This window comes from Macaca nemestrina, chromosome 2, assembly GCF_043159975.1.
Source record: "Macaca nemestrina isolate mMacNem1 chromosome 2, mMacNem.hap1, whole genome shotgun sequence".
Lineage (NCBI taxonomy): Eukaryota > Metazoa > Chordata > Mammalia > Primates > Cercopithecidae > Macaca > Macaca nemestrina.
The window spans coordinates 130,052,770-130,078,544 of NC_092126.1; the positions used below are offsets into that span (position 1 = coordinate 130,052,770).

A 25,775-nucleotide genomic window follows, 5' to 3' on the forward strand; every position below is an offset into this window, starting at 1 on the left:
GGCATGGTGGCTCATGCCTGTAATCCCAGCATTTTGGGAGGCTGAGGTGGGCGGATCACCTGAGGTCAGGAGTTCAAGACCAGCCTGGCTAACATGGTGAAACCCTATCTCTACTAAAAATACAAAAATTAGCTGGGCATGGTGGCATGCACCCGTAGTCCCAGCTACTCGGGAGGCTGAGGCAGGAGAATCACTTGAACCAGGGAGGCAGAGGTTGCAGTGAGCTGAAATCACACCAGTACACTCCAGCCTTGTTGACAAAGTGAGATTCTGTCTCAAAAAAAAAAAAAAAGTAATTTCAAAAATAAAGACAAGCATGTGGTTGGCATTATTGCACCTAAACTGAAGAGCATGCAAAACATCTGCTGTCCATGAGATTTTGGTACAATCCTCTCGTGTCATTCAACTCTCTTTTCCTTCACCATGCATTCAGACTAATAAAAAGCATTTGCGAATTTTATAGCCTGTTATATTTGTTTCCAAAAGGACAGTTGTGTTTATGACACATTTCAAATTTATTATAAACATACAGACAGACACATATTATATGCTTTTCACTGTCATTCTTATCCATGAGCTACATTCTTTAGATAATCATTTAAATATCCTTATTTCCCTGGGGGAGCTTGACACTCTTCTTGGATTTAGATGCTATAAATCAAAGAAAAGTCTTTGTCTTTTCCACAACTCTTCTTATTTGAAGTGCCTTGACTGGGTACTATTTGGAGAAGGCAGCTGTACAGAATAATTGTCTGCCGACGGCCACTAGCGTTTTTCCCCTCAAGAGGCAAAGTCTATTTTCTCTCCCTCTTAAATCTGGATTGGCCTTGTGCCTTGCTCTCACTGATAGAATGCAGTAGGGTACCAGTTCTGGGCCTGGCAACTTTGTTTCTCACCCACTTCCTACCCGGAGCTGTCATGTAAGGAAGTCCAGGCTGCCCTCCTAGAAATAGAGGCCCTGGAGGAGAAGAGACCATGGAGAGAGAGAGAAGCAACGTGGAAGAAAACTGGGTGGCCCAGTCAACAGCCAGCATCATAACCCTAGACATAAGAGTGAACTCCTTTTGGACCTTTTAGCACAGACCGGCTAAATGGAACTGCACAAATGAGCCTTGCCAACATCACATGAGCACGGCTAAGCCATCCCCAAGAGTCTTGCCCAAATTCCTGACCCACAAAACCATGACCAATAAAGAAAGCTCTTGTTTTAAGCCACTGAATTTTGGGGTGACTTGTTATGCAGCCATAGATAACTGAGATAACAAGTGTGGCTAAGTGAGCATGCAATAAAACGTGAGTGGATTTTGGGGGGAGGAATAACGTCTAATCAAATAAACCTGTCATTAGGAGTGTCAAAAAAATTAGTGTTATCAGTTGACCTTCCAGACATGTTTGTCAGGGCCCTTGATTGAATGCAACACACTAACTGGCTGATGCCATCAAACAAAACTTCTTAGGTAATAAATATTCTGATTCTTCAGCAGGTCACAAAACAGGTTCCCTTCCACTTCTCTTGGAAACAGGTATGAGAGAAATGCAGAGGATCTGCTTATTTGTAAAAGGTGTGTTCTCTTATGTAACCCCATGGCATCCAGGTAAAATAACTGTTATGAAATAATTGAAGTTCTATTCTTCCCGAAAAGATCAGATAAGGCTTAACGTGTTTACTGCATTTTTCATAAGGGACAAATAAATGAATATTTTAAAATGGAACCCCAGCCATAAAACTGACATTGAGATACAGAGTTTGTGGGCATGTTTTGGTAGGGGTTGACAGTGGTGGGGATTATATCTCTTAGCTGTGTGCTAACCTTTAAGTTCTACAAGGCATAGCTTACTGCTTCCTTATATATTCTCCAGCTCTCATTTCTTAGAAGACATCATTGTGAAACAGTGCTGCTTACAAAATCAAGTTAGCTAAGTCCCTGCCATCAGAGAGTTTATAATCTGATGGTATTGTTAACAGCTGGGTCCCCAGGATCTAGAACAGTGCCTGACAAATAGCAGGCATTCAGTACATGTTACTGAACGAATACGTGATCAAATGAATGAATGGTTTTCTGTATGCAAACCTCATTTTCCAGTCAAGGCTATAAGCAGGTCACAGGAAGCAGGCCACAGAGTCACAGACTATTGGAAGACAAAGGGATTTTGTGTCTTTGAGTGCAGCGGGTCAGGGTGAAGCCTGCCGGAGCAGATCTGCCAGGTCAGAAACTTCTGGTGACCAACCACCTAGGTTTGGAACTCAGGGGTTTCCCAGGTCATGGAACTTCAAGTGCTAAAATAGGAAAAGTTCTGGAAAAATCAGGACAAATTGGTCGCCCTAATTGGAATCCTAGTTTCTAAATGCACATTTAGAACCTTTTGCATGCCATATAGCTAGGCTATATGAGAACCTACTACAGTATGCATCAGGGAATAACTTGAGTGGTTCAAATGCATCACCTCATTTGATCCTCCCTACAGCCCTATGAGGCAGAACTATTAAAATCTTTTCTTTCTGTAAAATAGAACACTGAGGTGCAGAAGGAAGTAATCTGCTAAAGGTCACACAGCTAGGAAATTAGACTCCAGAGCTCACACTTTATTATTATTATTATTATTGACACAGGGTCTTGCTCTGTAACCCAGGTTGGAGCACAGTGGTGCAATCTCAGCTCACTGCATCCTCCATCTCCCAGGCTCAAGCAATTCTCCCATCTCAGCCTCCTGAGTAGCTGGGACTAAGGTGTGTGCCACCGTGCCCAGTTACATTTTTGTATTTTTAGTAGCAACACAGTTTCTCCTTATTAGCCAGGCTGGTCTCGAAATCCTGAGCTCAAGCGATCTTCCAGCCTCAGCCTCCCAAAGTGGTGAAATTACAGGCTTGAGCCACTGCACCCAGCCCAGAACTCACACTTTAAACCAGCACTCTCATATACTTTATTATAGTAGATTCCCAGCTCCTTCTCAAAAATTTTTTTAACCTTGTTCCTTTGTTTGTATTCACAACACCTTTCACGGTTTCCAGTTATTTTTAGATTTGGCCAGCCCATTTTGTACCTGACTCTTTCCAACAGTAGAGCTGAAGCCTGAGGCCAGGGACCTCCACTCTACACCCCAGGGTCTCTCACAGCACCTGGCATGAGAAAGGCTCAGGACAGATGTGCGAAATGAATGCAGTAGACATGAAACATCGTAGGTTGACTGAAAGACTGATTGAGGTAGATTTCTAGCTCAAAGGTAATCTAATATTAACCAACATCTACCATGTTTCAGCCACCATCCAGGTAAAAACGCTGGCCAAACTTGGGCTTCACGGGGATTAATTTGGCCTGAAGTGTTTATTTTCAAAATTTGAATTTGACCTGCCTTTAGGAGGTAGGCATCTGCTGTCTTAATTTATATTTCCTGCCTGCCCACCCCATCAGGCATTTGAGTTTGCAACTATGATCCCAGCCTTTCTGTAACATTGATTTAACCTTTACAACAAGCCTCTGTAGTAGGCATTTCCGTCGACAGTTTATAAATAAGAAAACTAAAGCTTGGAAAGCATAGGTAACCCGGTCAAGGTCAAAAACTTATGAATTGGGGAATAGTACACAACTCAGGGCTGACTCCTCTTGCTATATCCACCCCTTCACTCCTTAGCCACTAAGTTCCTCTAGGCATCACATGAACGAGAGAGTTACTACTTCTCAGTCTACATGTCTGTTTTACAAGGGTGAGGCTTCTGCACAAAGAGTGAGACTCCGCCTTCATTCAATACAGTCAATCCAAATGTGTCCCAGGGTCTCCTAAATGTTTCTCTCCCATGATTCACCACCTCTCCTGTGCCCCCCAATAGAACATGGTGTTCTGGAAGCTAAGTAGGAGGGATAGTTCACTGTGGGAAACGCTTTTGGAAGATCTAGGTGAGAACTAAGAACTGACCATTGGATTTAGCATCAGATTTTATTGTAACCTTGACGATGGCTCTTTTGGTGAAGTAGAGAGAACAAAGGCAAGATTAGAGTATTAAAGAGAGAACTGAAGATAATCATAATTTGGCACAATGATGATAGCCCTTTTGAGGAGTTGTGCTACCAAAGCTAACAGAGAAATGGGATGATCGCTGGAGAGGAAAGTGGAGTCAAGAGAGTTTGTTTTATTTTGAGATGAGAGAAATAACATGGCATTTTTAATGATGGAAATACATTTGTAGAGAATAGAAACAAAGCAATAATGTACTAAGGGAAGGGGAGAAACGTGAGAGCAATATTCTTGAGTAACCAAGACTGGACAAGGGGAGAGGATGATTTTCCCTGGGACCAAAGAGTCTTAAAGAAGCTGGAAGGCAGATTACAGGCGTACCTTGGAGATATTACAGGTTTGGTTCCATACCACTACAATAAAACAAATATTACAATAAAGAGAATCACAAATATGTTGGCTTCCCAGTGCATACAAAAGTTATGTTTATACTGTTCCATAGTCTAGTAAGCATGCAATAGTGTATGTCTAAAATAAAAGTATATATCTTACTTTTAAAATGTATTGCTAAAAAACGCCAATGATCATCTGAGCATTCAGCAAGTTGTAATCTTTTTGCTGGTGGTGGGTCTTGCCTCAGTGTTTATGAGGGTGGCAGTTGCTAAGGCTGAGGTGATTGTGGCAATTTCTGAAAATAAGACAACAGTAAAGTTTGCTGCATAGACTGATTCCTCCTTTTGCAAGATTTCTCTGTAGCATGCCATGCTATTTGATGGCATTTTACCCATGGTAGAACCTTTAAAATTGGAGTCAATCCTCTCAAATCCTGCCTCTGCTTTATCAACTAGATTGATGTGAAATTCTAAATTCTTGAGCATTTCAACAGTGTTCACAGCATCTTCACCAGAAGCACATACCATCTCAAGAAACCACTTTCTTTGCTCATGCATAAGAAGCAACTCTTCAACTGCCCACGTTTGAGTATGAGATTGCAGCAATTCAGTCACATCTTCAGGCTCCACTTCAAATTCCTGTTCTCTTACTATTTCCACTACATCTGCAATTCCTTCCTCCACTGAAGTCTTGAAACCCTCAAAGTCATCCATGAGGGTTGAAATAAACTTTTTCCAAATTCTTGTTAATTTTGAAGAACATTCATGGCTTCTAAAATGGTGAACCATTTCCAGAAGGTTTTAGATTTACTTTGCCCAGATCCAGCAGAGGAATCACTATCTATGGCAGCTGAAATACATTATGAAATATATTTCTTAAATAATAAGACTTGAAAGTTGAAATTACTCCTTGATCCATGGGCTGCAGAATGGATGTTGTGTTAGCAGGCATGAGAACAACATTCATCTCCTTGTACATCTTCATCTGAACTCTTGGGTGATCAGGAGCATTGTCAATATGCAACGATATTTTGTAAGAAATCCTTTCCTCTGAGAAGTAGGTCTTAACAGTGGGCTTGAAATATTCGGGAAATCACGCTGTAAACAGATATACTATCATCCAGGCTTTGTTGTTCCATTTCTAGAGCAGAGTATCATTATTAAAAACCCTAAGGCTATCAGAATGGTCAATGAGCAATGGTTTCAACTTGAAAAGTCATCAGCTGCATTGGCCCTAACCAAAGAATCATCCTGTCCTTTAAAGCTTTAAAGCCAGGCATTGATGTTTCTTCTCTAGCTAAGAAAGTCCTAGATGGCATCTTCTTCCAATAGAATGCTGTTTCATCTACACTGAAAATCTATTGTTTAGCATAGGCACTTTCAGCTATGATCTTACCTAGATCTTCTGGATAATTTGCTGCAGCTTCTCCATCAGCACTTGCTGTTTCACCTTGCACTTTTATGTCATAGAAATGGCTTTTTCGTTAAACCTCATGAACCAACTTCTTCTAGCTTCATAATTTTCTTCTGTAGCTTTATCACCTCTCTCAGCTTTCATAGAATTGAAGAGAGTTGGGGCCTTGCTCCGGATTGGTCTCTGGCTTAAGAGAATGTTGTGGCTGGTTTGATCTTCTATCCAGACCACTTACACTTTCTTCATATCAACAATAAGGCTGTTTAGCTTTAAAAAAAAAAAAAAAAAAAAAAAAAAATCCTGTGTTCACTGGGGTAGCACTTTTTCTTTTCTTTGCTTTTTCTTTCTTTCTTTCTCTCTCTCTCTCTCTTTTTTTTTTTTTTTTTGAGAAGCGGTCTTACTCTGTTACCCAGGCTGGAATGCAGTGGTGTGATCTTGGCTCACAGCAGCCTCTGCCTCCCAGGCTCAAGTGATCCTCCCACCTCAGCTTGCTGAGTAGATGAAACCACAGGCGTGTCCCACCAAGCCCGAATAATTTTTTATATTTTTGGTAGAAACAGGGTTTTGCCATGTTCCCCAAGCTGGTCTTGAACTCCTGAGCTCAGGAAATCCACCCACCTCAGCCTCCCAAAGTGCTGGGATTACAGGTGTGAGCCACTGCGCACAGCCTGGGATAGCACTTTCAATTTATTTCAAGAACTTTTCCTTTGCATTCACAACTTGGCTAACTGGTGCAAGAGGCCTGGCTTTCAGCCTATCTCAGCTTTCAACACGCCTTCCTCACTAAACTTAATTATTTCTAGCTTTTGATTTAAAGTGAGAGACGTGTGACTCTTCCTTTCACTTCAACACATGGCGGCCAGTGGACAGTTATTTATTGGCCTAATTGCAATATTGTTGTGTCTCAGGAAATAGGAGGTCCAAGAAGAGGGAGAGAGACTGGGAAATGGTGGCTGCTGGAGCAGTCAGAACACGCACCACATTTATCTGTTAAGTTTGCCATCTTCTATGGCGTGGTTTGTGGCGTCTCCTCAAAATAACAATAGTAATATCAAAGATCACTGATCACAGATCACTAAAACAGACATAATAACAATGAAACAGTTAAAAATATTGTGAGAATTACCAAAATGTAACAGAGACACAAAGTGAAGACACGCTATTGGAAAAATGGCACTGATAGGCTTGCTTGATGCAGGATTGTCACGAACCTTCAATATTTTTTTTAAAAGCATTATCTGCAAAGCATAATAAAATGAAGTGTGCCTCATTATACAAAGCAGGTAGCCATGGTAGTAGGAGTTTCCGGCTATTCTCTCTCTCTCTTTTTTTTTTTTTTTTTTTTTTTTTTGAGATGCAGTTTTACTCTTGTTGCCCAGGCTGGAGTGCAATGGCATGACCTTGGATCACAAAAACCTCCACCTCCCTGATTCAAGCTTTTCTCATGCCTCAGCCTCGCGAGTGGCTGGGATGACAGACAACCACCACCATACCCAGCTAATTTTTTGTATTTTTTAGTAGAGATGGGGTTTCGCCATGTTGGCCGAGCTCCTAATCTCAGGTGATCCTGCTGCCTCGGCCTCCCAAAGTGCTGGGATTACAGGTGTGAGCCACTGCGTCCGGCCTTGCTATTCTCTTCTGATTGTTTCTATTTTCTTAGTGAAATAGAAGGCAAGATCATTGGCTGAGAGGGAGAATAAGGGTAGAGGTGATGGAGGTTTAAGGAATCATGAGAAGGCAAAATAGAAGATGTGGTTGTAAAGAGGGATGCTTGATTGTAAGGGGGTTGCTATTATTAGCAAGGTAAGGTATGACTGTGGGAGGAAGCAGCTGAGAATAGAAGAGTAAGGTCAAGCACTCAATAAATATTTGTCAAATGATGAATGAAAACAAAATCACTGGAGATGATGTGATTCAAAATGTGGGAGGCCAGGAGAGTGAAAAGATCATTTGCATGGTTATGAAAATTACCAAGAATTATGATGGAAAGATTACTGTGAGAGTGAAAGTGGATCAGGAGTTAAAATCTTTTAAGGATCAGTAGATGACTGCTACAAGGTACCAGAGAGTTTGGGGAGGTGTGGATGAGTGAATCTGAAATCATAAGATTGAGCCAGGAACGGAGGCTCATGCCTGTAATCCCAGCACTTTGGGAGGCTGAGTCAGGAGAATCCCTTGAGCCAAGGAGTTAGAGACCAGCCTGGACTACTTAGTGAAACCGTGTGTCTACATTAAAAAAATAAATAAATAAAAATTTAAAAAAACTCAGTTGGGCATGGTGGTGCATGCCTATAGTCCCAGCTACTCAGGAGGCTGAGCTGGGGGGAATCACCTGAGCCTGGGAGGTCGAGGATGCAGTAAGCCGTGATCTCACCACTGCACTCTGGAGTCTGGGTGACAGGGTGAGACCCTTCTAAAAAAAAAAAAAAAGGAAAAGAAAATATTATTTATTAAGAAAATTATAAAGAAGATAAAATATATTTACTATTTAAGTGCAAGTTGATCATCATAAGGTCTTTATTCTTGTTTTCATATTGAGTAGGCTAAGAAGGAGGATGGAGAGGAGGGGTTGGTCTTGCTGTCTCAGGGGCAGCAGAGGCAGAAGAAAACCCATGTGTAAGTTGACCTGCGCTGTTCAAACTCATGTTATTCCGGGGTCACCTCCACTGTACTCCACCATTGTATCACAAAAGCAGCCATAGACAATATGAATATGAACTTATTCATTTAGAATATGTGTAAATGCATTCCAATAAAACTTTATTTACAAAAACATACTGCAGGCCTGCAGGTGGAAATCTGCTAACTGCCGATCAATACTGCTGAAAAAGCCCAGCTAGGAGAAGGTCTAATGAACAAAAACAGAACATGCTTATCTGAGGACCAAGAATAAAAAGGATATAAATTTAGGATTCTGGTTGCAAGCAGAGTGGCCACATATAGTTGTGAAGGTTGTTCACTGCACAACCCCAGGGGGCACTAGTCACATAGATTCCATTGTCAGTGACTACCCTAGAAGCTTTGCAGGGTATAATCTGTATAGCCACATTTGACAGTCCTAGTTGCAAGCATAGTAACTTCAAGGATTTTACTACAATAAAAGAGTTGAGAGGAACTTCAAGCCTGAGAAGATACCTGTACTCTTTCTAGAAAAACAATCATTGCTTTTATTGAGCACCTGGCTTAGGAATATGTAAACATTATCTCATATAATACTCCTAGCATTACTGTAAGGTATATTTTCCTCATTTTACTTTAAGGTTCAGAAACCTGAGCAATTTGCCAAATGTACCCAGCTAGTAAATATCTAAACCAAGATTTGCCTGACTCCCAAGTCTGTATTCCTCCTATTCTCTTCTCCTTTCAAACTGGTTACAAGGTTCTTTAATGATGACCCAGTCAAACATATATTAAACATTTTCTTCTGAAAACCTAATTAAAGGTAATTACATACCTTAAAAGACACTAAAAATATGGCAGGCATGCCAACAAAGAAGACAGTTCCTATTATATCAATGTCTTTATGGATTTGGATTCTGTTCAGAAAAGCTCAGGCTCAAAAGGTAATTGCTGGCAGCATGCAAAAATCCATCAACCCATAACTAACATATGACAATTATTCTAATTGCCTCAAACAACATTTCTATGTTTTTAATTGTAGAGCAATTTGCCAATAGCATTGTTAATTGGCAATTTATATTTTAAACATGCGAAGGACAATGGGTCCTTATTTCCTCTGAAGCAACTGCATGCATTAATTGAATTTTAAAAATACGTTTTTTCTTTTCTCTGACCCCAGGACCTCCTTCAGATGGTTCTCATTGCAGTTCCTTCTGGCCAAAGTGTGTTTTCTCTAGGTAACTTAATCTTCCTTTAGCACTTTAATACATTTTCCTAACAATTCACTTAGACCAGATCCTTGTTTCTCTCTAGACAGCCCTCTCTAGGGCTCCTGTTGACTTCAAAGGGAAAATAGTGGGTGCAGGGAAAACTAGGAATCTGGTTCCTGGTTCAAAAAACCTCCACACACTATAAAACCTCACTGGTGTCTTCCTGTGTGTTAAGGGCCAATTAATATATGTGAGTGAAGCCTTTGTACGAAACCACCCTGGCAACTCGTGAACTTGCTGGGAAGCACAGCAGCTAATACAAAACAATGTTTAGTGGACCCAGTTCCCATACAGACCCCCCATTTACTCATGGGGAGGGAATGAGAAGAGTAAGAATTGCCTCAAAAGGCAGAAAAGCAATAAAGACAGCCATTGACTCTCTCTTTCTCTGTCTCCTCCTCTATTTCTTCAACACACAATTATAGACCACTTTGAACCAAACACTTGGCTAAGTATCAAAGATTAAAAATAATTTGTCACCCAAGCATCAACTCTCGGCCCCAACGTTAAGGGTCACTTTGCTCTGGTATGTTTGGGAATGAGGTGGTATGCCTTAAACCTACATGAGACAGCCTGGCACAGCTCCTCAGTGTTACAGCATCTTCCTTTTGGCCTGCTGGCTGTCACTTGGAGCTTCCGAACTCAACCCTGCCATGGGATGCTGCTTCTTGATGTGGACATTAGTGGAGGGGAGCAGGAGGGGCAAGGTATCTTTAGCTTGTCCTTTCTTAACCCCACTGAAACCAGGACCAGGACCAAGACCTCTACCTTGTAAAGTTATTCTAGAATATGAGAATTTAGGGATGACCTAGAAGTGATTGTGATGGAAATTGAAAGACAAAACTTTTAATAATGTCAAACTCTTTTTAACTTAATATAACTGCTCTCCATAGACAAGGGGAAAGGAGAAAAAATCCAATACCTTGACAGAGATTTCTAGCCTGGCATTGTTTCTCAGACTTCTGGGCACCCTCGTCCCAAGACCATCTCCTGCAAATACAGTGGAGCTGAACTATGAATACATATTAACTGAAGAGCTCTACCTGGACCAATTAAATCAGAATATCTGGATATGGGCCCTAGGTATCAATATATATTTTTCTTTCCCCAGGTGATTTTAATGTGCAGCTAGGATTGAGACTCCTTGCCCTTGGATAGGTCCTATCCCACCACCAGGCCATGGGGTAGAGTAGGGGTGCGGGTGTGGGTGGACAATGTCAGCATAGGTCCCAAAGCTGGAATTATTCAGTCTAGACTGAAGTTTGCAAATTGAAGGCCCACCCACAGGCTGGATCCAGCCAGCCGATGTGTTTTGTTTGGCCCGCATGGGGTTTTAAAAAATGAATTACTTGCCAACATTTATTAATGAGAAATATATTGCACAAAAATCTGGATATCTGGCTTCTTCTGGAAAATAGGAATATCTGATTATTCTTGGTCTGATTTTCTGTGTGACAACAATTAGCTGAAGGGGAGGAGCCACCAGCCCTTTAGGTACAGCCTGTGCTCTTGGGTTCACCATAGTCCTCACCACTCTCTATTATCTCACACTGGTCCCACCCCACTCATTTACCTCCCTGGCCCCTGTAGCTCTACCTAATGGGACACAGGGAAAGAGAGGAAGCCTTGTCTCCCTTTATAATATCCTCCCCATGAAGTGCAATCCAAGGACTGACACCCACAGGATAAGAATGGAGATAAACACAAGAGATTCCTGAGAATTACAGAACAGAACTATTTTTCTGTATACAACTGAAACAGGAGAGTTCCCTGATTCCCCTCACAGGACATGGAACAAGGGTGTGGCTCACCTGTTCAGTCACCCCCACAGCTCAAACCCCTAGAGGAAACACGAGGATGGGCAGGACAGAGGCTGGGGTGAGTGCTTTGGACTCTCAGCTCTGTGGTAGTGTCTAGGGGTGGGTGCCTGTACTCCAGTGTTACCAAGCTCTTTCAGCTTTGCCATCTGCAGACAGCTTTTGTATTAATCAGCTCAGTGGACCCTCTGCCTTACCGCAAGGGCAGAGGGCCAGTGTGACAGCCTTCTGTATCCCGAGCTCTTGCCCAGTGTCCCGAAAGAATCGGATCACACGCGGGCTAGAAGGATGAGTGCAAGGTTTTATTGAGTGGTGGAGGTGGCTCTCAGTGAGACGGATGGGAAGCCAGAAGGGGGATGGAGTGGGAAGGTGGTCTTCCCCTGGAGTTGGGCCGCCTGACAGCTGGACCCTTCTCCTACCGTCTCCGGCCAAACTCCCCTCAGCGTCCAGATGTCCCTCTTCTCTCTCTGCTGCCTCGTTCCTTTCTTTCTATCTCGCATCGTTCTGCTGTCGCTGGTCTGTTGGTCTGCTGGCCTGCAGGTCTGCTCTGGAGTGTAGAGTTTGGGATTTATATGTGGGCAGGATAGCAGGTATGGGGGGCCAAAAGGCAGCTTTTTGGGCACAAAAACAGAAATGCCTGTTCTCATTTAGGGCTATGGGTATCCAGGCTTGAGGGTAGAGCCTTTGCCAGGGAACTACACTCTTGTACCCAGTATTTCCCTGTCTCTTGTCCGTATCACAACTTAATCCACACAGGGCTCTGCCTACAATGGAGAGTACTTAATGTTATCATCACAGAGTGGGATTGATTCGAGGCCCAACCCATTTCTATCCTTACCTCCACCTCTGTTCTTTGCTCAACCTCAGGTTTGAGCTTGCACAGGAAAAAATCCCACCCCACACCCTTAGAGTATCTACCCATTCAACGATAGACAGTTACTGTTTATCAATGCCTTAGGCTAGGTCAGGTTGCCAGGCCAGATGGTCCCACACCTGTCTTCCTGGGGCAGTATTTCTCAATGTGTGACTCCCACACCTCCTGGCAGATTTCTGTGCCCCATTCCAGATTTACTGAATCTAGATATCTAGAGGCGGGACCAGGCACCCACATTTAATGTGCCCAGTGAGTGTTCTGCTCAATAATAGCAATCGCAGCTGCACTTACTATGTGCTTTACATGTATTGCATCTGCACAGAATCCTTGATTTGGGTAGTAATAGCGCCACTTTGCAGGTGAGGAAAACTGCAGCACAGAGAAGTTAAGTAACTTGCCCAAGTTCACACCACTGTAAGTAGCAGAGCTGAGATGAGGCTCATCTGTTCTAGTTGGTAAACCTCTGCTCTAAGCAATAGGGTTGCAAGTGATGGATTCGTGAGCCCCCAGGCCAAGTTGTTCAAGGAAGATGGGGTAGAGTTTGTCAATTACAATGATAAAACATAGGCCTTGCTTTCTGTTACTAGAAATTGTTTTGAGGTAGAGACTAGACAAAAGCATCTTACCCAGAACGTATGGTAGCATATGATGAGATGACAAAAAATATCCTGTGTCCCATAGGATCTGCTCTCTGCTTGTCTCTCAGGGACCATCTTCCGCCTTTAATTCCAGCCTCTCTGCTGTCCTCCTGGTCCTTGTGCTGGGACTTAGCATGTGTTGTTCCGTCTATCTGAATTGATGGTGGATGGGATCTGGTTGGGGGTCGTCATTTGCCAAACTGCCTTGGATCTCATGGACAGCTCTTTCTTGTGCCTCCAGCTCTGCTCAACTCAGCTCCGCTCTGGGCTTCTCAAAGAGGCCTTTCCTGACTTCCCTGGCTAAAGTTGCCTCTTTCCTCCTCCTAGTCGTCTCTTTCTCATCACCTTAAAAAATGAATAGCGCTTATTATCTTAAGATTTTCATATTCATACTTAGTTTCTTTGCATAGAGTGGGTCTTCTTGTGCTAGAATATAAGTTCCATGAGAGCAAGGTGGTTGTCTGTGCTGCTCTTTGCTGTTTCTTCCATGTCTAAACAGTAAATGGCACATCGTAGGGTGAGTAATTGGGTAAATCACTAGGCAAAGCTCTCCCATCTCCTGTAATACAACTCACATTTCCTTACAATGCTAAGCTAAGGGACTACAAAGATAAAATATTACCCAACTACTGCCCACAGGAATTTTAAGTTGTAGGAAAAACACAAAACAAAGTGTGATTTCTCTTTTCTAGAATAGAATAGGTTCCTGTGTACAAAGGACATGAATAGGATATGAATTAGGATGGTGACAGGTGAATAATGTACATAATTCTTGGAGTTAGGCATCCTTTTTTTTTTTCAGTAGAAGAAAAGAACAGATTCATTGAAAGGAAAATACATTCCACATAGTGGGTGTGGGTTCAAGCAAGTGACTCAACAGCTATTAGGCATACTCATTCTTCAGAAAGTGAAATTTTCATCTTGGACAAAACTAATTTCCTTATGGAAAGCTTAAACAATCATTTTGAGACAGGGTCTTGCTCCGTCACCCAGACTGGAGTACAGTGGTGTGGTTATGGCTCACTACAGCCTCGACCTCCCATGCTCAAGCGATTCTCCCACCACAGCCTCTTGAGTAGCTGGGACTACAGGTGCATACCACCATGCCCAGCTACTTTTAGTATTTTGGTTTTTTGTAGAGACAGAGCTTCACTATGTTGCCCAGGTTGGTCTCAAACTCCTGGCCTCAAGCAATCCTCCCTCCTCTGTCTCCCATGGTGTTGGGATTACAGGCGTGAGCCACTGCTCCTGGCCATGATTTTTTTCTTATGTAAATAAATAAGACATTAAAACAGTTGTTAAATTGTGCCTAGTCAGAGTATGAAGAAAACAGTTTCCTTATACACTGGCAGTAGCATGTACATGAGAGAACAAACTTGGTAGGCTGTTAAAACTGTTGTGAGCAGGAGCCATGGGGGTCCCACAATGACAGAAGCAGCTTCTCCCAAGCCCCCAGGGTCAGCCAAGCAGCACAGATGCGACAAACCCTATGATGTTCATCTACCTGATGGAAGTTTTCCTTAAACCATACTGAAAAGAGCAACTCTCTGTTTCATTCCCACCGAGGACTTTTAAGAGGGGACAGTATTGGTCTCTTTTCATATTGCTATGAAGAAATACCTGGGACTAGGTAATTTATAAAGGAAAGAGGTTTAATGGACTCACAGTTCCACATGGCTGGGGAGGCCTCACAGTCATGGCAGGAGGTGAAGGAGGACCAAAGGCACGTCTTACATAGCGGCAGGCAAGAGAGCGTGTGCAGTTTTTCCATTATCACTGAAATCTGCACTTTATGAAACCATCAGATCTCATGAGACTTATTCACTATCACAAGAACAGCATGGGAAAAACCCGCCCCCATGATTCAATCATCTCTACCCGATCCCTCCACGACACGTGGGGATTATGGCAACTATAATTCAAGATGAGATTTGGGTGGGGACACAGCCAAACCATATCAGGGGCTTCATCCCAATTGCAGATGGCATGTGGAATGGGAGTGGATCTCAGCATTTCAGGGAGTGCAGCTCTGACACATGACTGACTCCCTAAATGTCCACTGGGTCCCAGGTGGTGTTAGTCCCATGTGGACTTTACTACATGAACTCTTAGGCTGAAGGGAGTTTTGTTTAAAAACAAAAAAATGACAGCAATGGTGCCGCCTAAGAGGCCTGTCACCTGAGGCCTGATGATGAATGCTGTGTCCTCTGTAAATCTATTTCAGCCAACAAAGTCCCAAAGGGTGCCTTGAGAATTAAGGCGAAAGCAGCAATGTCTAAGTGTAGGATTCCAAAGTGAAGATCTGCTTGTTTCTCCAGCAGACAGCCCTGTTTTCCTTAATGCATTAACAATGTTTCTCTTATTACATTAATTTTAAGTCATTAAAATGACTCAAGGATCACGTTCTTGTTCCCCAGCACCCGGAGTTTTAATTGAGCTTTGATCCACACTCACTCCATACAAAGTGACAGGCGGGCGGGTGGGGGGCACAGTGGAGGGGAGCACAAAGATGGAGACAGGAGGGTCTCCCCATGCGGGGCTCCCGATTGATCAGGAGGATGTGTGTGTTGGACAACATATTTAGATACTAAGAAACTGAGAAGGTGGGATTTTAAAATTCAAGTTTTTCCATTATCACTGAAAAAATACCAAGTAAGCTGGTCTTACCGGCTACCAATGTTTACCACTCATTGGGTGCATAATTTGTGTCTTACCTAATTTAATTCTCAGAGGCAACCAGTGAAGTGGGTTCTATTATTGCCCTGTTTCATGGATGAGGCAACCAAGCATCAGAGATGTTAAAAGAAGCGTGTGCCGGTTCACACAGCTGGTAAGCAGATAAGCTGAAAAACAGTTTGGAGCCTGTTTAAAATTTATACACCTGGCCACTAAGCACCTTCTCTGATGATGCCCTTCTGGGCTGATCAACCCTTAGGTACAGGATGTGATTAGATCACTCTCTGTGATTAGAAGGGCCCTCCCATCCCTACTACCTCACATGCTCTGCTTCTGAGAGCTGTGATTTTACTATTAGAGATTCATTCATCGGCGGTGGCGGGGGGTGGGGAGCGAATCTAGATCTCTTGGTAAATTACAATGACCCTTCAGAGAACTAACACATTATACCTTCATCCTTTATAAACTGCTCAATGTCATACTGTAAAGAAGGACCATGGAAAGGATGGTCCAGGAGGTTGGCATAGTTTAGAGAGTGGTCCTCAGAGGAGTCCTTTGTGAAGCTTGCAGTTTGGGGGTCCTGGTACATCTGCCTATAGGGCAGCGGAGCATGGACAGAGGAGATGGGCCTTTCTCTTCTCCACAATTGGGCTTCAGACCACCACTGATATGTGACCTCTTCTCAGGCACCTGGCTATGATACATGTCCCTGCCTCCCTTGGAGCAGGTGTGGTCGCACTGAGTTCAGGCTGGTGAACTATGAGTAGACGTGAAGTGAATCTTGAGAAAGAGAAGTAGGAATCCCTAAGTAGCCACTGCATGGAAATCCCACTCCTCCTCCACCCCACCCTCATCAATGTACTATGATCTGAGTGAGGAGTAGACTTGGTGCACAAAGTCTCCGAATTGTGGGGAGTGTTTATTATGGCAGTAGCTTACCCTGTGGCATGGCCTATGATTTCCCCACTATTCTGCCCCCTTGACTTGCCAACTGTCTGCCACTGTCCTCACAAACCATGTGGGAATACAGAACTGTTCATTTGGAGTTGGTTACAGCAAGGTGTACTGGGCTGGACAGTGTCCCCTCAAAATTCATGTCCTTCCCAGAATCTCCAAATGTGATCTTCTTTGGAATCAGTGTTTTTGCAGATATAATTAGTGAAGATGAGATTATACTGCAGTAGGCTGGGCCCATAATAATCCATGGTGACTGGTGTCCTTATAAGATGGATGGGACCCAGAGACAGAAGCCCACACGGAGAACATCATGTAATGATGGGGTGTGTATTGGAGCAATGCATCTACGAGCCAAGGAATGCTGATTGCCAGCAACACTACAAGTTAAGAGAAAGACAAGGAACAGATTGTCCCCTAGAGTCTTCAGAGAGAGTACAGTCCTGCCAACACCTTGACTTCAAACTTCTAGTCTCTAGAACTGTGAGAGAATAAAGTTCTGTTGTTTAAGCCACCAAACTTGTAACTTCCTATGGCAGCTCTGAGAAATGAATACACGAGGGAGTCAGCTACCATCGCTTGCATTTGGCAGAGACTCAAAGACTGCCAGGGGTGTCTTTATCGAAGACTTCAAGTGTGCTCTGATTGGAGGTTGTAGGCCTGGGGCAGCTGGGGTCATGCCCACAAGAAGTGGGGCATTTTATGTGATTGGTTTGAAAGCGTATTTGACTTTTTCCGGTTTTTTTTTTTTTTTTTTTTTTTTTTTTTTGAGACAGAGTTTTTGCTCTTGTTGCCCAGGTTGGAGTGCAATGGCATGATCTTGGCTCACCGCAGCCTCTGCCTCCTGGGTTCAAGTGATTCTCCTGCCCTAGCCTCCTGAGTAGCTGGGATTCAAGCATGCGCCTCCATGCCCGGCTAATTTTGTATTTTTAGTAGAGTTTCTCCATGTTGGTCAGGCTGGCTCTCAAACTCCCAACCTCAAGTGATCTGCCCGCTTCGGCCTCTCAAAGTGCTAGGATTACAGGCCGCCGCGCCCAGTTCTGGTTGGTCTTGAGTTGGAAGTAGGGGCAAAAAAATAGAGACCTTGGCAGCCATTGACCAAGTCCTGACTGCATAGATTGTGGTTTGGTTTCCTGAAGTGGCTGCTGCAGAGGTTGTGGTTTGGCTTCCCAAGGCAGTTGCTACAAAGACTGTGGCTCAGGATTCTATTGTCATGTATGGTCTCACCACTGCCTGTTTATATATTCCATTTCTCCATCGAATGCTTCAGGGCCAACATCCTTTGAGAAGACGTCACTGATCCCCACCAATGCCCCCAGTGCATTTCCACATATGTCCCTTACCCCTCCTGGCTCTTCTGTACCTGCCTTTCATAATTTTATGTATTCTTCCCCCTTATCCTCCCTCTCTCCTTCCTCCTCCTCCCCTTCTTTAGGGACAGTATCCTTAGTAAGTAACCATTAATCAATACAAATGATAATAGCTAACACTTATTGAATACTCTCAACATGCTAGAAATGTACACTGTCCTTTTAATCATTTCAACAACCCTGTGAGTTAGATATTAGTAGCTCTGTTTTGCAGATGAGGAAAAAATAGCTCGGAGTAATTAGGCAATTTTCTAAGAAGTAGAAGAGCTAGGATTTGAATTTAGGAGTCCTTTTTTTCAAGTTCATGCTTTTTCACTCTTCACATTACCTTGTAATCATTTTCTTTATATAAAACTAATAGTCTTATTATAATTATTGTATTACTATTGTTAAGTGTATTTTTCATTTCTGCAAAACCTTTTCAATGTTCTTATTACAAGAAAGAAAAGCAGTATTTTTTCCTGATATAATGATGGTTAAAATTGGAAAAGCTGCTGCTAAAGGCATTTCAGAAGGAACACTATATATTGAAACAAGGGTTTTAATTTCTAAAAAACTGATATTATGTAACCTCAGAGCAGAGAGCTGATAAAAACTAACTTAATGGCAAGTATTTTATTTTATTATTACAGATTTAAATTTTGATTGACTCAGCAAAACAGACTATTAAGCAGCATTGAAAATCGATGCGAAAAGGGTTTCTGAGTAATATGCCCACTCATGAACTGAAGTTTGACAGAAAGCAGGTGCTTCATTGGAATCTAATTATAGAGATTGGTTCAATACAACTCCAAATTGATTACGCATAATTCACATTATAAAGACTGTAGAATCATGCCTATAGTCTGCCCTCCAAAGAACATAGTCATCTATTTTCAAAATCTCTCCAGTGACCTCTAGCCCCCCAATTTCTTTTCCACTCTGCAGAATTTAAAATTAGGTGTGATTGCCTTTGGCTAGAAGAATCTATTAAACACATTTGTTCATTAATGCGACAAAAATTACTGCACACCTGTTACAGGCAAAGCACTGCATTAGGCAATATGGGAGCTACAAAATAAATCATACACCTTGGAGAACTCACAGCCTTGGAGAAAAGATCAGGTATACATCTAAGTACCTAGACAATGATTTCTATTCTTTAAGAGATGTCCTCAAATTATTTGATACCCTTCCTGTAGAATGGTGAGGGTCCACTTCTCCTTCCCTTGAAAGCTGTCATGTGACTGCTTTGGGAAGTAAAGTAAGGCAGAAATGATGCTATGTCAGCTCCAGGCTGCCTTTAAAGGGATTGGCAGCTTCCATTTTGGTCTATTGGAGCCTGGAGCTACCATGTACAAATGCCCACTACCTTGAGGATACCATGCTATGCGGAAGTACATGCTAAGCATGTGAAGAAGCTCTGGAAAAAGAATGGACAAGAGGGATGCCCATGTCCACTCAGCTGAGGCTCTAGAAATCATGGAACAATGATAAGCCAGCCCTGTTTTGTCCTGACCTAAGTTTTAACTCAGAATCATGAAATATAGAAATGATTAGTTACAGTTTTAAGCCACTACATGTTGGTGTAATTTGTTCTAACAGATAACCAACTGTGCTTAGTGTCGATAAAAATGGACAGATGAGGGCCCTGCGAAATTAGAAGAAAAATGTATTTCTAGCCTTTAAGGTGGTGGGAGAAAACAGGAAAGGTTTCAAAGCAGTGGTGACATTTGAGTTGAGTGTGGAAAACTTTAGGATTTGGAAATGCAGAGAGGAAGGGATAAGGGTGCTCCAGGCAGAGAAAATAATGCTGACAAAAATACAGAGGTGAGAAAGTGTCTGATGCATTTGGAGTGTTACTGAGCCCTTGACTCATGGGGTGATGCACACAGAAGCCAATACTTATGGCTCACTGGGTGATGCACACAGAAGCCAATACTTACGGCACTGACTTTTGCGATAAGAAAAAGCTTTATTGAGAGTTGACGAGCAAGGAGACAGGAGGCAATGCTTAAGTGTGTCTCCTCTATATGGGGTGGGGTGGGGGTGGGGAGATCAAGCTTTTAAGGCATTGCTAAGTAGTCCCAGGTGAAGCCAATGCAGCTGATCTGCCAGGCTGGTGGTGTTAACAATTAGTTTTCATTGCATGTGCCTGGGTGACATGACTTGCAATTTTGGCTCTGTGCCATCTGTAACAGCTTAAGCAATGTTAATTGGTTTGAGCTGGTCACACGGTTACAAGTGGTTCATTTTGACAAAAGAAAATAGTTTGCAAGAGTGAATTGTGATGATTTGAGTGAAAGGAAGGCTGAAAGTATCATCAAAGGCCCAAAAACATTGAAGGCCAGGGTGAGGAGTTACATTCAATTATGTGGATAAGGAAGAGCCACCCCGTATTTTGAAGGGAGAAGTGATATTGTTAATCTTGTGTTTTGGAGGAAGTTAATACACTTCCATTGAAAGGGGGAATTAAGGAAGGAAGGAGGCCAGTTATGACAGCTGAGTAGCTAGTTGGAGAGCTGGGGGCCCAACCTGTTTCCTCTTTGGGGTAGAGGCAGAGTCCTGGAGGGACTGGGTTGGCATGCAAAATAGTGACCCCTAGAGATGCCCATGTCCTAGTCCCTGGAACCCATGGGCATGTCATGGCAAAAGTGACTTCGCAGATGTGATCAAGGTTAAGACTATTGAGATCAGAAGTTTATCCTGAATTACCCAGAGGGGCCCAATTTAATCACGTGTCCTTAAAAGGGAGAAAACTTGGAAGCTTTCAGAGGAAGCTAGGGCTGTGGAAGAAAGGTGGGAGAGATGCAGAATGACAAGGACTTGATCTACCATTCCTGGCTTTGAAGATAGAAGATGGGGCTAAAGGCCAAGGAACGCAATCGTCCCTAGAAGCTGGCAAGGGCTCTCAGTTTACAGCCAGGGGGGGAAAAAAAATTGAAACAAAACTAGGACCTCAGTTTTACAACCGTGAAGAACTGAAGTTTGCCAACAACCCAAATGAGCAAAGGCTCCTCTCCCAGAACCTCCAGAAAGAACATAGCCCCACCAATACCTTTTTGTAGCCCAGTGAGATCCATGTCCAACATCCGAACTCCAGAACTGTAGGAGAATAAATATGTGTTGTTCAGCCACTACATCTGTGGTAATTTGTTAAGGCAACAGGAAACAAATACAGACCTCAATTAGCTAATGACATTTATTGGACTCCACCGCAGTAGAAACCAGGAGCTGACTGGCCTCTCTTGAGCTGCAGCTCCTTCTGGGCTATGGTTCTATTTTCATGCTACATAGGAATATTGGCTTTTTGGCCCTGCGTGTTCTTGATTCAGCCAGGTGACCTTGATTAACTTAAGCTCGCTAAGCTTCAGTTTCGTCGTCTGTTCAATGAGGAGGTTGAGCAAAAACAGCTCCAAACTTTACTTTTTCTCACCATGACATGCTTGATAGAGAATGTTCCCATCTTCTACTCACTGACGGGCATAGTCTAGGTTTGGGGAAATTTCCAGCACTCTAGAGATAACATTATTTCCTCTCCCCTTCAAAAAATCAGGCCGGTGCAATGGCTCACACCTGTAATCTCAGCACTTTGGGAAGCTGGGATGGGTGGATAGCTTGAGCAACATAGGGAGACCTTGTCCCCACCAAAAACAAACAAAATACCCGGGCATGATAGCATGTGCCTATAGTCCCAGCTACTCAGGAGGCTGAGGTAGGAGGATCACTTGAGCCCAGGAGGTCAAGGATGCAGTGAGCCATGAATGTGCCACTGCACTCCAGCCTTGGTAACAGAGTAAGACCCTGTCTCAAAAAAAAGAAAGAAAAAAAGGAAAAAAGTATCCTCATTTGAGCTGGGTGCAGTGGCATGCACCATAGCCCCAGCTACTCAGAAGACTGAGGTGAGAGGATCACTTGAACCCAGGAGGTCAAGGATGCAGTGAGCTGTGAATGTGCCACTGCACTCCAGCCTGGGCAACAGAGTGAGACTCTGTCTCAAAAAAAAAAAAAAAAAAATCACCTCAGAATATAAGTGATAAGTGATGTTTAATAGGGATAACTTTATATTTAATTTATTGAGCTTAGTTACAGGGTCTGGACATTTATGTATATGTATCATAATATTTTATAAAAGTGACACAGAATTACATTAATATAATGCACAACAAGAAATCTATCATAGGCTGGGCATGGTGGCTCACACCTGTTATCCTAGCACGTTGAGAGTCTGAGGTGGGACGATCATTTGAACTCAGGAGTTTGAGACCAGCCTGGGTAACATAAGGAGACCTCATCTCTTAAAAAAAAAGAAAAAAAAATTAGCCGAGTGTGTGGTAGCACACGCCTGTAGTCCCAGCTACTTAGAAGGCTAAGATGGGAGGATGGCTTGAGCCCTCACTGAGGCAGCAGTGAGCCATGATTGTGCCACTGCACTCCACCCTGGTGACAGAGTGAGACCCTGTCTCAAAAAAACAAAGCAAACAAAAAAACCTCAACAACAACAAAACATTATATATCATAAATATAAGCAATGAAGCTTTACTATTAATATCACAATAGTAATAGTAGATGTGAACACTGGGCTAGACATTGGTAATACTCTTCCTAGCGCTGAAATGGAATAGTTTTAGGAATTGAAGAGTGGCCTGAATTAATTGAGGGGGAAACACTTGCAGCTCGAAGGGAGAAAGAAGGTGAAGGGGGAAAAAACCATTTTCTAAATCATTAAAAGAAAAAAAAAAGTTCCTCCCCCGAGTCTCCACCCCCAACCAAACTGAACAAACCCTTAATATAGCAATAGTATTAGACTTGTAGTTATATCATTAGGAAATGACACACAAAACTTCATTCTGAATTTGTGGAGGGAGCTAGAGCCAAGGGCCTTCTAGTAATTCCTAATAAACTTCCTATTGAATAAGAAAGAACTAAAACAGGGTAGCAAGGAAACCGATCAATATCGACAGCAGGCCTGCCTGAGCTGCAGTCTATTTAGTGGCCCTGGAGCTGTTTCATGTTGAGCATCTGTGCCAGGAATAGTTCTAAATCTTAGTATTTCAATATTTTCAAGGCAGTTCAATTCGAGTTAGGCGCCCAGACACAAAGCACATGGATTTCTTGAAAAAGGGATGACACAGTGTGGGGAAAGGAGTCCTTTACATGGTGTGGCTAAGACCTGGGCTCTGGGGGTCAGACATCCCAGTGTATCAATCCCAGTTCTGCCACTAACTATGAGTATGATATTAGGCAAGTTACTTTATCTCTCTTCACATCAGTAGCCTTTTCTGTAAAGTGAAGAGAATCATAGTGCCTTCTTCATGTACTGAGGGCCTAGACAGATGCCTGGTGGGAAGTGAAGACTCACTGTCAGCTCTCACCATTATTAAGACCACAGATACCTCAAGGAAAAGCCTACCAAGTGGACTGGATTGCTTTCTTGTCATGCATTATATTAATGAAGTTCCTTGCCTGCTTTGTAAAATATATGGGCGTTTATGCATAAAATTTCAAGTCCTGTATCTATACTCTTATGTACTTTTTGAAATCTTCTATAGTGTGGCTTTCATGGCATTTCCTTTAGATGCTAACTTTTTTTTTTTTTTTTTTTTTTTTTGAGAGACAGTCTTGCTCTGTTCCCCAGGCTAGAGTGCAGTGATGCGATCCGGCTCACTGCAGCCTCCGCCTCCTGGGTTCAAGCGATTCTTGTGCCTCAGCCTCCCAGGTAGCTGGGATTACAAGCGCGGCACCACCACAGCCGGTTAAGTTTTTTTTTTAGTATTTTTAGTAGAGATGGGGTTCCGCCATGTTGGTGAGGTGGTCCCGAACCCCTGGCCTCAAGTGATCCAGCTGCCTTGGCCTCTCAAAGTGCTGGGATTCCAGGCATGAGTCACCGCACCCAGCCTAGATGCTGATCTTTTTCATGTATGAATTGAACTAGACTTTTGTTGAGAACAGGATTATACTTCTGTTTTCCTGGCCCAGTTCTCAGAGCAAGGGATGCATCAGTTACTGGAAATCTGAAATCCAGTTAGAAGACCTTCCTTCCTACTCTATAGTGACTTGCAGTAGAGAATGAAGAACACAGATAAACAACCAGAAGAGGTGCTTTTGTTTTTGTGCAAATGACACTGTTAGTTCTGAACAGATGATTGGACCATGAAATTATTAGAGTAGCACAGCAGGTCCCTGGTAAGAGTGACTCAAAGTGGTTGCCTTGCTTTTTGTTAACACCAATGAAATTTGAATTGCAACAGAGGAGAATACGTATTGGAATGGGGAATCAAGGGTAATGGATTCTTTTTTTTTTTTTTTCCCTTTCAATTCATTTAATTTCAACAATCTGTCAAAAACAGCCAATAAACAAATACTGAGTTACATTCTGCTGGGTTTTTTAAAGGCTCTAGACTATGAAAACATCTTGTGTGTCTCCCACCCTGACCACCCTGCGACTTTTCCATATACCACAGGCCACCCATAGACACAAAGCTAGGGGGTGAAGCTGACATGGTCTATTTGGAGCCAGTAGACAGGAGGGCGATGAGTCCTGATGAAGCACTTATGGACAAGATGTAGTTCACTGTAGGGTTGAAGTTCTTCAATATGAAGAAGGAAGCAACAATGACCACGACCAGGAACAGAGTGTTGTTATAGAAGATGGAAAATGTTGTAGCTTCATAATCAGCAACTTCATTCTTCTTCCACAAGATTCTTTCATCTTTCTCCTTCCGAGACATCTTTCTATTATCAGCTTCAGAAAGTTTTCGAGTCACTTCTTTGGAAACAGCATCCTCCCTCTTCTGCGCTACTTTGTGCTTGAGAACAAATTTCACATTCTTGTATGCAAAGGCTACCAAGTATGTGCTTACTAGGGTCATCACACTATACAAAACAGCAGACTGAATAAGATCCATATGCCATATTCTCCAGTATAACCAGATGGGGATGGCGGACACGATGAACGCGTTCCCGAAGAAGAGCGCGGAGGACTTGGCCGAGAGATTGCGGCTGAAATCCTGCAGGAGCAGGTCCTCCTCGGACTGCTGTTTGGAGCTGCCTTTGGGAGCCATGGCGGAGCAGGAGGCGAGAACTTGGAACGGGTAATGGATTCTAATCCGTCTTTTGCCAGAAATAGTTACGTGACCCTGAGCAAGTCACTTGCCCTTTCTGGTTTTAAATTTCTCTTCCATAAAATGAAGAAGTTGAACTATGCATCCCATTCTGGGACATGCATCCCATTCTGGGACATGCAAAACATGGGTGCTGTGTGACACTATTTAGGTAATTTTGCTATGTACTTACTTTAATATGCACTTAGAAAATATATGAGGTAGCCGGGCGTGGTGCCTCAATGCCTGTAATCCCAGCACTTTGGGAGGCCAAGGTGGGTAGATCACTTGAGTCCAGAAGTTTGAGACCAGCCTGCCCAATATGGCGAAATCCTGTCTCTACTAAAAATACTAAAAATTAGCCTGGTGTGGTGGTGCCGCACCTGTAATCCCACCTATCTGGGAGACTGAGGCACGAGAATTGCTTGAACTCAGGAGGCGGAGGTTGCAGTGAATCAAAATCGTGCCACTGCACTCCAGCCTGGGCGACAGAGTGAGACTCTGTCTCAATTAAAAAAAAAGGAAAATGTACTAAGTCTATCAGCCCTGTGATTTCATGGATCTTATTGCTCAAAATGAAGCTAAACATATTTAAGTTTAGAAAGAAGAAGCAAAAACAGATGAAAACATTCTGTATTAGACACTGGTCTGATTTCCTGAGATATATATCCCGGCTGATGATGTTGGCTGGTGCGTATTAATCATGTTTTTTATTTT

General features: G+C 42.9%; 1 protein-coding gene and 1 pseudogene across 1 annotated transcript; both read right to left on the reverse strand.

Annotated features, from left to right (window-relative positions):
* Positions 1-1,940: 1,940 nt before the first annotated feature.
* LOC139361528 (tigger transposable element-derived protein 1-like) lies at positions 1,941-16,241 on the reverse strand (annotated as a pseudogene).
* Positions 16,242-24,249: 8,008 nt separating this feature from the next.
* LOC139361778 (translocon-associated protein subunit gamma) lies at positions 24,250-25,040 on the reverse strand. Its single transcript, XM_071090508.1, has one exon. The coding sequence runs from the start codon at positions 25,017-25,019 to the stop codon at positions 24,462-24,464; it is 558 nt and encodes a 185-aa protein (XP_070946609.1). The 5' UTR covers positions 25,020-25,040; the 3' UTR covers positions 24,250-24,461.
* Between the last annotated feature and the right edge of the window lie 735 nt (positions 25,041-25,775).